Source organism: Coloeus monedula (assembly GCF_965178545.1).
Source record: "Coloeus monedula genome assembly, chromosome: 21".
Taxonomy (NCBI): domain Eukaryota; kingdom Metazoa; phylum Chordata; class Aves; order Passeriformes; family Corvidae; genus Coloeus; species Coloeus monedula.
The window spans coordinates 4751763-4764148 of NC_138801.1; the positions used below are offsets into that span (position 1 = coordinate 4751763).

A 12386-nucleotide genomic window follows, 5' to 3' on the forward strand; every position below is an offset into this window, starting at 1 on the left:
CCAGCAATGCCATCAGAGAGAACCACGAGCTCAGGCACAGGAGCCCTTCTGCACATGGCCTAAAGCAGCCACTCCGGGGTGGGATGTGCTAATGCCTTAATCACTCACAGCAGCGGGATGGAAACGGGCATGACCAAAACCCAATGAAAACTCCAGCTGAAGATGAAAAGCTGATTTAATTAGAACGAGATAATGCAATTTCCTAGTTGACCAGAGCACCAGAGACAGCCAAGTTGAAGCAAGACCTGGCTGAAACTTCAGTGAAACTAGAGTCGCAGAATATGCAGTTTCACCAGACTCATGATGCTCTGGGAAACTGTGACAAGCTTGTTTGAAAAGTGTGAAAGAGTCTTGGAAATGTCAAAGGATTTCAGCACCTTCTGGAGGCTGCTGGATATTTCATTTGGAAGATGCTAATTTCAGTCTTCCTTGTACTACATGATAGTAAGTGGCTTGTAACTTGAGCACGTTCTTAGTGTTTCTCTGTCACAGGACTAGTGTCTAACTTGTGCCTTTCACAGCAACTGGGAAGTTTAAAATAAATACTTCTCAATGCTTTGAGAAACACACAAGGAGGAAAAACATGACAATATACAGTAGTTTTTCTACCTGCTGTGGGTGGAAAGGAGCAAATCTGCCTCCCCTCGCCCTGTGACATTCACTTGTTAGGATCACCTGGCAGCTCCGGTCTGTCCTACCTGCTAAGGGCTAATCCAGCCTGCTGAGAGTGCCAGGTGGGAAGGACTAAAAGACATTTACAGCAGCTCTGCGCTGCTGTGCCACACCACAGGCAGCACCAGCAAAGAGATTTTTACCTCTCATTTCCCCAAGTTTCCCATTTAGAAACAAGTGACAGAGGACACACCCACCGAATGTCCAATGTCCATCAGCTATTGCTGAAAAGCCAGACAATTTCACCTCACCTGGTGCTCAGATCCTCAGCCAGCTGAGGGCCGGCAGGACCAGCCGGCAGCATTACTCCTAAAACTGCCTGTAATAGAAGTTTACAACTTTCCCACAGGCCACTGCTACCTCAGACGCTTCTCACTCCCTGCTCCAGCTGCTCCTCAGTCCCACTGCTGCTATGGAGAGCTTTACATTATTCGTTGCTGGAATCACATCCAACCTGGGGCTAGAGGTTCTGCAAATAAGGAGACCGTCCCCTCTGGTGCCCTTTGGTTGGTACCAAATCTACCCAGCAGGCTCCAGCCGGGAGAGGAAAATCTTAATCTGAAACCCCAAGAAAAAACACATTGCAGCTAAATTAAAAAATAATAATAATAAGGGGGGGGGGGGGGGAAGGCGTTTCTAAAATAAAAAAACTACATTACCCACAATTCACGGACGTGTGGGAGGAAATGCTGTTTTTTTGCAAAGGAGGTTTAGCTTCAACAGCTGCAGTTTAAAAGCGAAATACAGGGGGAGGGATGGGACTGGGAGAAGGAGGGAGGACAGGGCGGCGGGGGGCGCGGGGGGGCCCGGACCCGCAGCCGGTGCCACGGGAGCCACGGGAGCCACGGGAGCCACGGGCATGCGGCGCTCCCTGCCCGGGCAGCCGGCGGCAGCGGCCGCGCACGCCCGGGGGCAGCGAGGGGCTGCGAGGGAGTTTCTGCAAAGTTTGACCCCGTTGCCTTTTTGATGCTGCGGCGGCGAGCGGAGCGGGAGCCCCCCCGCGCCCCCCCACTCCCCCGGCGAGGCTGAGACCCGGGGCCGGCGCCGTCCCCGGGTGCGTGAATGTATTGCGGGAGAGGAAGCCTGTGGCAGCCGGGAGGCGGAGGCACCGACCCTGCTCCGCTCACCTCCCCGGGCAGCCAGCAAAGAGGCGAAGGGAAAAAAAAACCCAGCGAGAGAAGGAGCCTTCCCCCCGCCCCGCGCCGCTGCTCGCCCCCGCAGCGCAGGAGCCGGGGCTCGGCGGCGCGGCCGGGGCTCGGCGCGGCTCCCCGGGATGCTGTGACGCCCTGCGGGGCCCACGCGTGTGCGGGGCAGCCCCGCCGCCCGCCCATGAGCCCCGCCGGCTGAGCCACAGCCGGCTCGCCCGGGAGCGGCGGCAGCAGCGGCGGCAGGAGGAGGAGGAGGAGAGGAGGAGGAAGGTCGGACACCCCTGCGGAGAGCCGCTCGCCGAGGAGGAGAAGAAGGAGGAGGAGGAGGAGGAGGAGGAAGGGGAGCGGCGGGGACGGCGCCCCCCGGGCCGGTGCGTGGCGGGGGATGTCACGGGCGGCGGTTCCGCGGCGCTGAGCGGGCGCGGAGCGGCGCGGCCCCGGCGGGCGCGGGGGAGGCTCCATCGCCGCCTGCCCCGCTGCGCTCCCGGAGCCGCCGGCCCCACCGGCACCGCGGTCGGTTCCCTCTGCGTCCGGCTATTTCTAAGGGGAAGAAAAAAAAAAAAAAAATTAATCCCCAAAGCCCAGACATTGCTGGCAGAGGAGCCTCCAGAATCGGAGATTTGGCGACTTTTTGCATTTTCCAGCCGTCGTTTCTTTCTGTTATTATTGTAATTTTGCGCGAAAGGAAGTTATGAACAACTGCAAGTCAGGAAGTGGAAATCCACACCGGTTGTGACAAGCTGGAGCTAAAAACTATTTCATTATTTATATAGATGTGTCTATCAACATTCTGCTTTTCATCCAAAGAATAAAGGGAAATACCGGCTGGTCCTATGTTTGACGGTGAATGACAGACTGCATCTGAGCAAAAGAAAGGACTAAATATATCAGCTAAGAACACCACCGTTATTTATTGAACTCAAGAGACTTTTTTTTAACCCAAAGACTGTTTGAGCAAGAGATTTAATGGGTCATTAAAAGGGGAAAAAAATTTAAAGGCCCTTTTGCTTCTGAAGCGCAGCTAACCTCAAAAATAGAAGCAGTACTTGTAAGACAGATATTCAAATTAAGGCTTTACATGATGAATTTTCTATCCTATGGATATCAGTTTTGAAATTACAAACCAAGAAGATCTGTAATTGATCTAGCACCAGATAATTTCAATGCCTAATATTCCCCAGGATTGCTGGAGTACCCTAGGAGCTGCGTCAGACTGTACTCGGGGTATGCCATGGGCTGTATTCAGAGTATTAGCTGCAAATCCAAAGTTTTCCGTGAAAGTATTTCGGTGATTGAAGTCAAAGCCTCCATTGATCCCATTCCCACCAGCATTGACGAGTCCTCCAGCGTGGTCCTGCGCTACCGGACCCCTCACTTCCGAGCCTCTGCGCAAGTGTTGGTGCCCCCTCTTCCCAAGAAGGAGACCTGGATCGTGGGCTGGATCCAGGCTTGCAGCCACATGGAATTTTACAATCACTACGGGGAACAGGGAATGTAAGTATTTCCAAGAGCGCGTGCGGTGCGTTTGCCTAGAGGGAAGAGGGAGCGGGAGGACCATGGCCTGCTTGGGAAATAGTGGATTAAACCAAAAATTATAATCCATATTTGAAAACCCAGCCCCTCTGAAACTTAACAGGACTTTCTCGTGTGATTAAAATACAGGAGAGCTTGTCCCTGCCCTTTTAAAGGAGTAGTGGGAATTTGCCCAAGCCCCAGCAAAACCCCACTTGTTCTGGTAGGAACCCAAAACCAACACTATTTCACAACAGCTTTTGGGCTGCACAGGGGATCCTGAAACCCTGGGGGCAGCCCTGCCATGACAGGCACCCCTGCTTTGGTACGTGTTTGACACGAGTGGTTCTCCTGACCTCCAGCTCCTCTTGCCTGCATCCCTCCCCATCCCAAAACTGCGCATTGAGGAGCCCCAGGGAGAGCCAAGGGCTGCCACTTGTGGCACGGAGCCGTCCCTGGAGTGCTGTGCTGCTGCTGCTGCAGTGAGCTGTGGCTGGGAGCTCGGTAGCCCACCAGCTTTGGGAGCACATTTAACGTCACGAGAGGAATCCTGCTTGCTTTGCCCACGGTAGCAGGCAGCCCACAGGGAAAGCACAAGCTGGATTTAACCCATTGGTAATTAAACTATCTGCATCACCTTGGAGCAGGGCGCAAATTTCACGTTACCCTCCTTATGGGTAATGTGAAAGGGAATATATAGGTATATGTGAGAGGTGGGAGGAATCCAGGGGCTGTTTGCACACCAAAAATCCCCACGTTACTGGTCAGACAGTCATAGTGAGACAGGAATGAGTCAAATCAGAATGTCACCTCCCTGCCGAGAAAAGTCATCTCTCCCCAGTCCCCCACCAGATTGTTCTCCAAACATTGCAGGCTTTGGCCCACAGCTAAGGCAGCCCCAGCACCTGATCCCCAAATGCCTGCACAGAACAGCAATTCTGCAACTCACGGTGCTGGGCAGCACCAGGTGCAGCCTCCTGGCGCAGCAGAAATGTGTCTGTCCAGCCACGGGGACAGAACCTGACCGCAGAGCCAGTGCTGGCAGATGGGTCAGTGGCTGGAGGTGCTGATGCTGCCCAGCCTCTGGGGGTGAGGGAGGAAGGACGGGAAGGTCAGGTCTGAGCAATCCTCTCCCTGCTCATCCTGAGTGCTCCGAGTCAGGGGGATGCTGGCTCAGCCCCTGAGGGTCAGTCTGGGCGGCTTAAAAAATCCCTGAATGAGGAGTGCTGAGGGAGGAGGGGGACACGGGGGGCTGGGGAGCAGGACAAGCTCTGACTTAATGCAGTGCCTTCCTGACGGCCTGAACATCTGCACGCACAGCCCGGCCCTCCTTCCCTCCCCGCTGCCTCTAAGCCCCGCCGAGGACACGGGTTCAGCAGCTCGGCATCACACGGATAGGCTGCAAGATGTGGACCAGAGGGAAGGGCACGGGAGGAGCAGCCCGAAGCGACAGGCTGCCCCCCCTCCTGTCCCCGTGTCGCCTCTCTGCTCAAGCAGAAAGTGCCTTGAGAAGCGAACTGGCACCTGGCAAACACCAGCAGTGCAGACCGGCTGATCCTGATTTTAAATGTACTTACAGCAGGCCCGAAATCTGTAGGCTTTTTGGCTCCGAAAGCATCTTTAGCAAGGACAATTTGTTGCTCAGATGTTCCCAATTCCAGGCCTTTGGGATTTGCATGTGTAATTCTCAGGCTCATTTAGGAATCCTGTCTTTAGTGACCAGCTGCAAAGGAAAATAGAAAAGTGCACTTTATATAAATACAGCTCAGATGCACCGAAATAGAGAGGACTGGGCACAGTGATGCTGCCTGTGCTGCTGTGGGCTGCAAACCTCTGTGTGGCCTTTTATTTCCCTGCACCTGAGTTTCCCTGTGCTTAAAATGAGGACTTGGTACAGTCTGCCCTTGCTGGAATGTTTTGGGACAAAAAACCAAAAAAGGGGTATCTAGTAGCTGCTGCTGTAAACAGGTGGAATTAAACACTGCAGCTATGTATGAGAGCTTTTAGCCAGAAAATCATGGAAACAAAGATTTTTCCCTAGGAGGTTCATTGACATTTAACTGATACAAAAAAAAAGTTACCCAAACACAAGCAGGAATTGGTCTGTTCCTGCACTCTCTTTCTATAGACTCATTGCCATCTGAAGGCTATAAATAAAGGCATTTAGGAGGAAAGGCCTCTTCAATGCCATTGAAACATGGGCTTGGAAGACCTTTACAGAGAGAGAGAGGACACAAACCTAAGAGAAAGGATGGACCAAGGCTTTAGCTGGTGTAACTGGATGTAATCCCACTGACCTCCACAGAGCTGCATCAATAGATGCCAACAGAGTCCCAACTTTCCATGATTCAGGAGAGGCTACTGCCACATCCATGTTTTTAATCCCTGTGGTGACCGGCAAACAAAAAACTCCAAATAATCAAAAATCAGTCAGCCAACTGAAGCACCAATACTTACAGCAGGCTTTGGATTAATTTTTCACTCCTCTGCTGGGAAGTTGTTAGCTGTGCATAAGCTGGCCATTACATTGAGGATGGAAACAGCTGAGAAATACTGGAGCAGATGGAGCTGTGCATAATGCTGCTATAGGGATGGGAGCTACGGAGGGGATAATTTAGACACGCACGTTTAAAGTGGCACTGACAATTTGGGGGCTAAATGCAGCATTTTTAAATGTAAAGGGAAAGAATTAAAGCTCAGATAACCCATAAATGCTGGCATTACTTTACATGTGAGTCGGTAGATGCTGCAGGGAACATTAAGACTCCCAGGATGAGGAGGTGGATGTGCTCTCTGACCCCTCTCTGTGCAGGACTGGGGCAAACTCCTGTTCACCCTGTGGCTGGTATTGCTGCTCCTCCCATGCAGGATTTTACCCTTGTCCTTAGAGAGCGACGCTGCTTTGCAGAGGGAGACATCAGGATCAGGCCAGAGCCGTGACCTGTGCAGGAGCAGTGGGACCAGGTCCCTGCTGGCATCTCCTGGGGTGGGTGCTGGATTCTGCACCTGTGTCAGCGGCTGGGCCATGCTGGAATGGCATTATCCAGCTCCTTCATCTCCATGGAGATGTGCAAGAAGCGGTGCAGATGGAGATACGCAAAAGAGAGAGATAAATAAATTGGAGTTGGAATATGATCAGGCAAGAATCTGGAGAAGTTTCATGTGGATGTTCCTCCCCCTGGAAGGCCCAGTGGAGCACTTGCATCATTACACCATCACTTCATCTTACCAGGCATCTCTCCCTGGTGAGATTAAATCTTCCATGCCCTGCAGCAGGGACACAATGAACTCAACTTGTCAAGAGAATAAACCCCCAGTCCCCAGGAGGGAGGACAAAATCAAAATTCACCAAAAAACGCACAAGGGTATCTCTTCCAAAGGAAGTGAAGGGAGGTCAGTTCACTGTGGGAATTTACCCCTCAAGGGATTTAGAGGAAAAGGCTTTGCTGCCCTGGAATGGCCCCTGGCTCTCACCTGTGCTGTGAGCAGCCAGCGTAGCCCAGTTACACAGGCTGTCCAGTCGGACTTGAGTCTGCTCCCCTAAACCAGCAGAAATTGTTCCCTTTTTCCTAATGCCAGTTTTGTGCTAGTTTTACTCCCTGACCCAGCCATCAAACGCTGCTGCTGGTTCAAGAGATGCAGGAACACGCAGCTGGAGGGTGGGAGGAAGAGGGACCACAACAGCACAGCTCTGTCAGCTGGGGAACAGCATCTTAAATTTCCTTCCTGTTCTTCCTTCTAACCCTGCCTTGACTTGCCTGACGTGCTGGAGTAGGTGAGAGAGGCACTGTAAAGGAGAATTTAAAATTAAGCAGTTCTGGCTATCAGGTTTTCTTTCTCTCAGTGAGTCCCCAGTGCAGGCCAGTGGTGGAGGGAGGCAGGAGCAGGGATGTGAAATGCCTGAGTTTTACTGCACCCACACATGGCCCTGGTCCCTGCACCGAGCAGGGGCTGTGTCCCAGAGGGGCTGCTCTTATTTAGGGAGCTGCTGGAGAGGAAGGTGTTGGAAAGCACAAGGTTATGCAAGTCCATCTGGCCTGTGACTAATTAGGAGCTGGCTTTAAGCAATTAGAGCTGAGGATTCAATAGTACCTGGTGCCTGTCTGAAAAGGTTAACTGGATGTATCCACACTGCTGGGTGCCCAGGGCTGGAGGCTGCTGTGCTGGGTTTGCTGTCACTGCCCTGGTGGGTGCTGTGGGACAGACATCTGGGAGCTCAGGATGAGCTGGGGGATTCATTCCGTGTGACAGAACAGGAAAAAAGTGTCTGAATGAGGACTGGGAAGCTAAAACCTACATAAAGCTGCTTGGCTGTCAGCAGCAGGGCTCCGGTTGTACCACAAGAAATAGCTCAAAGTTCCTTCTGGTAGCAAGAAGACATTTGTTAAGAGAGGTTTCTTGGCAGCTCCAGTCTCTGGCAATGCCCAGACTCTGGAGGTTTCAGAAGAGGCAGAAACAGGCTTGTCACTGTTATAAGCCAGAACCTACTGATCTTGGAGCTGATCAGTGAATCCACGAAACCAGATAGCTTGGTTTCTTTTCATGCCTCTTTCCTGCTATTGTCAGCAAAGTGTTTACTGGGCACTTTCTGGTCTCTCCTTGGCTCGACACTACCAGAGAAAGATGCTGATGCAGCCAAAGATCATTCCACAGCATTCTTTCCAAAATCATCCAGTTGTTGGCATATTATTCAACATGGACATGCTCTGCAAGCAGAGGCTGCCAGCCTGGCTGGCACAGAGGCTTTGCTGTAGCACCAGGCGAGGGGCAACTGCCAGGAGCAACCACCATGCAGCCTCTGCTTTGCTCATGGATCATCACAAGGCCTCGTTTTTCTGCTCATTCCAAGCTGTGCAGCTCAAGCGTGATTGTTTTGAAACCCTGGGGTTAACCACACTGGCTAGAATTAGGCACAGCGTGCTCTGTGATGAAACACAGGCTGGTTTCTCCTTCCGTGTTCCTGCCCACGCCTTTCCTCAAGCTGGGTGCCCTCCTGGACCACCCTGAGCCCAGCCATGCTCATCTTTCTCCTGGGATGCTGCAGGCTCTGCAGGCACCATCCTGCTTTCAGCATCCTGCCCAGGCCCCAGGCACAGCTCCACCTTTGTGCTCTTGCTTAAACCCTGGGCAAATCCATACTGACCTGGGGCACTGGGAATGAAGATGGGGACAAGCAGGTCTTAGAGGACTGAGCTTACTCTACCAGATTCTCCTGCCATTCACCCACCAGCTCTGATCTGATTTAGCTGGAGCAGCCCAGGAGGATTATCACCCTCTGTAGCATCTCAGCTCCCCCTGGTTTGGCACCTCTGTACCTGCAGAGATGCTGTGGCTGCACCACTCCTGTCACCTCAGAGTCAACCTCTGGGACACTGTCACATCTCATCCCTGGGTGACAGCCAAGCTGAGGACTGGCCACTGTCTGAATGGAAAGTAATCCTAAACCAGCTCCTGAAAGGGAGAGAAGAGCCCCCAGATGGGGTTTCAGAGCTGGGTTATGCAGTGGGAAGGGGTGGGGGCTGCAGAGCGTGACCTCCACTCATCCATCAGCGAGGGCTGGGTCACCCAACATCCCCAGAGCCTTCTGGAGCCTTCCCGGGGCCTTCCCCTGCTCAGCTCCTCCTGAAGGGCGCAAGGGGTGGGGAGCCAGGATGACTCCGGTTTGCAGAGCAGAGTGTATAAACATCTCTGCAGTGCACAAGGGTCCTGGCAGGACTGCTCAGGGATCTCCTTTTGGCTGCCTTCACTAAAAATTTTCTTCCAGGGAAAGGACTCCCTCTGCCTGCTGGCGATGAGCTCGGGAGGAAGGGATTGCTGCAGCTGCGGTGCCGTAGCGGACAGCAGCCTGTAAATCTGTGCAGGGAGATGTTGTGCTTGCATAACCCCTGCTCCTGCGGCTCAGAGCATCCCTGCATCCCCTGGTCCTGACGCTCCGAGCATCCCCTGGTCCTGCCGCTCCCAGCATCCCTGCAGCCCCCGGGGCACCCCACGTCCTGTCTCGCACTTCATCTCCCACTGGGGAGGTGTTTGCCAGGACCCCCTGCTTGCATAGAAAAAATATAAATGAGACCTTTAAATCCCCCACGGTATCCTCTAGCCAGAGCCGGACACAGCTAAGTGCTGAACGATCCAGCGGGTACAAACATGGAGGCACTTCACGGTCATTAACTAATTAACAGTCAAAACAGCCTTATGAGACAGTCACATCAGTCCTGGCCAGAGCAGCTCATCCCAAAGCTGTGTAAGAGCCAGCCAGGCCAACGAGTACCCCCAGCCACAGCCTCCTCTGCAATCAAGGGGCTATTTTAAGCTGCAGCACCAGACTTATGAAAGGCTTGGACAGTCACCCTGTCCCTGACGAGCCTCAGGGCGTCCCCTCTGTGTCTCTCCAAGATAAATAATTTCCCATGTCCCAGCCTGCAGCAGGGAGCCACAAGGCTTGGGGGACTGGAGCACAGTCAGTCCCGTGGCGGGGTCAGGTGCAAACGCCACTGCTGCTGCCACCCAGTCCCTTCTGCCACCTTGATGGCTGGGACATCATCCCTGGGTGGTGGGGAGTGCTGATTCATGAGCAAGAGGGAGAAGGTACATGAGAGCCACCTCTGCCAGCCTGGTTTGTGAAAGACTGTCCTTAGAACAGCTGGTGTGCACTGAGCGATCTGTGGTTGTGCTGCCTCCGAGCAAACATCCAACCCTTCTTTTGAGACATTTACTGCAGTTTCCTTCTATTGGCAAATCTAATCTTAAAAATTAAATTAGAATTTAATGAAAAAACCCACTCCAAGTTGTGCATCAGCAGTACAAGGTGACAGGGGACTGTTTTCACTTACATTCTTGCTAGAAACACTGACCTTTCTGTCCCTCTCGCAGGTGACCGGCGTGGGCAGTTTCACCAGCAGCTCGACCTCGGGCTCTCTGATTACTGTAACACCATCCCCAGCCCAGAGCCTGCTGTGCAGCCCTCGAGCTGGGTCCTTCCAAGGGCTGGAGGAGGATGGGTTACACTTACAGTGCCAGGCAGACAGCGGGGAGGGACAGTGGCTCATCCAGAGAGAAATTTAGGGGATGAATGGATTGAGAGCAAGCCTGACGAGAAGGATGCTTTTAATGGCAGGGATGAGCTCTTTGAGCAGGATGGCACGAAGGGCACAAATTCCAGTAAAAGCTGGAGAGGGAATGCATCCACAGCTCTTCTGTCTCCTGTCTGAAGTCTGACATGTTTCTAAACTAATTAATTAATGCATTGTCCATAATTTGCTATTGATCATGGCAGGTCAAGTTGGGAGCTTCCAGATCTACTGGATGGTAAAATCCAGGCCATCAGTGACTCAGATGGAGTGAACTATCCCTGGTATGGGAACACCACAGAAACCTGCACCATTGTGGGTCCCACCAAGAAGGAGTCCAAGTTCAACATCAGCATGAACGACAACTTCTACCCGAGCGTGACGTGGGCAGTGCCCGTCAGCGAGAGCAACGTGGCCAAGCTCACGAGCATCCACCGGGATCAGAGCTTCACCACCTGGCTGGTGGCAACCAACACGGCCACCAATGAGATGGTGACCTTGCAGACTATCAAATGGCGCATGAGGCTGGGCATCGAGGTGAACCCCAGCAGGCCCCTGGGGCAGCGTGCCAAGCTGCAGGAGCCCTCTGCTCAAGAGCAGCCCCAGGTCCTTAGCAAGAATGAGCCAATACCACCCAGTGCCCTTGTCAAACCCAATGCCAATGATGCTCAGGTACTCATGTGGAGGCCAAAGGATGGACCACCACTCGTGGTGATACCCCCAAAACATCGATAATACACACCTGGCGTCCTGGCACCGGAAGGGAGAAAACGAAACCCGAAGCAAAACAATCACTTAGGTATTAGGATACACGCGTATAATCTGAGCAAAATCAAAATGCACTTTTTATTCATTCAACAAATGCAACCATTCTACCTTCTCCCATTGGGACGGATTTCACTGTGCTAAAGCTAAAGAGGAGACCTTGGACTGGGTCTGTCTCATCACTGGATTCCTAAGGGAAGAAACTAACACTGATGTCTATCCTATAGCTTTTTTTTTCTTCCCTACTTTAGTTCCCGTTTGAACTTCAGTCTCATTAGCTTGTCCAGAACTGCCCAGAACAATAAGAACATTTTATTTGGGATTTTAAGAATTATTTTTTTTTTCTTTTTGGTTGAGAATGAAACAAGTTCCTGGAGCAAAAAGTTGACTATTTAAGATAAGGTATTTTTTTTTAAGCTGTAAGGTTCTGAGTTGCAAATCCAAGTCATGCGGCCTTATGTAGACTTTGCTTTGCATTGCCAAACTTTTGCCTTAAAGCTATGTTTGAAAAAAACCAACAACAACACCGCCAGGCAGAATGTCCTTTCTACAGAATTTTGGAGAAAAAGTTTTGGAACAAGGAATAGATTGTCAGCATGGGCTGATGGATGAAAAGGGCATGAAATTGGAAGAAGCCAGAAAATCTTCCTCTTTTCAAAACCTGGAACAAGGAAGCACGGAAATAATCTCAGTTTCAAAGCAATGCAAATAACAAACCTGCTGTCAGGTGGCTCTTGAGGGGGAGCTCCCAGGCCATCTCCCTGCTTTGCAGGAGGGGTGGGAAGCTCCTCGTTGCTGTTCACCTGTGGTGATTGCAGCCTCCCGTTAGCAGTTTAATATGGAATAACCTCACAGCTGTAATTGTGGCCCTGGGAGTCAACACCAATGGGGGGGGGGGGGGGGGATGTGCCACTGGGTTTGTCTTTAGGACACACAGTTGTTTTCCCAGCTAGCCCACAGTCCCACCTTCTCATGGGTAAGAGCCAAGGGCTCGTGTGCCTGCTGTTGTTGGGTGAAGCCCTGTTGCCCCATTTGCCCGTGAAATCCCAATGATGGTGCTGTACGAAGAGCAGGATGTAAAAAGGATCCTTCTGAGGCCAGTGGAGACACACAGGTGTCAGTGAGGGCAGATCTTACCTACCGAGTCTACCCAGCAAGATCTGTAGCTCAGGAGCAGCCACGTCTGGAAGTAACAGCATCCATTCCCGGCAAACACAGCAGC

At 52.3% G+C, this 12386-nt stretch overlaps 1 protein-coding gene across 1 annotated transcript; it reads left to right on the top strand.

The window, feature by feature from the left end:
* Positions 1–2174: 2174 nt before the first annotated feature.
* FAM78A (family with sequence similarity 78 member A) lies at positions 2175–12028 on the top strand. The gene is made up of 2 exons (XM_082295104.1): positions 2175–3314; positions 10606–12028. Exons 1-2 carry the CDS (start codon positions 3052–3054, stop codon positions 11132–11134), a joined length of 792 nt encoding a protein of 263 aa, XP_082151230.1. The 5' UTR covers positions 2175–3051; the 3' UTR covers positions 11135–12028.
* Positions 12029–12386: the final 358 nt, after the last annotated feature.

What these genes read in the sequence shown, in the direction of transcription:
- FAM78A (XM_082295104.1), top strand. Translation starts at nt 3,052, where the DNA reads ATGGGCTGTATTCAGAGTATTAGCTGCAAATCCAAAGTTTTCCGTGAA. An exon ending in CACTACGGGGAACAGGGAAT is followed by an intron (nt 3,315 to 10,605) that starts GTAAGTATTTCC and finishes TGATCATGGCAG; the next exon opens with GTCAAGTTGGGAGCTTCCAG.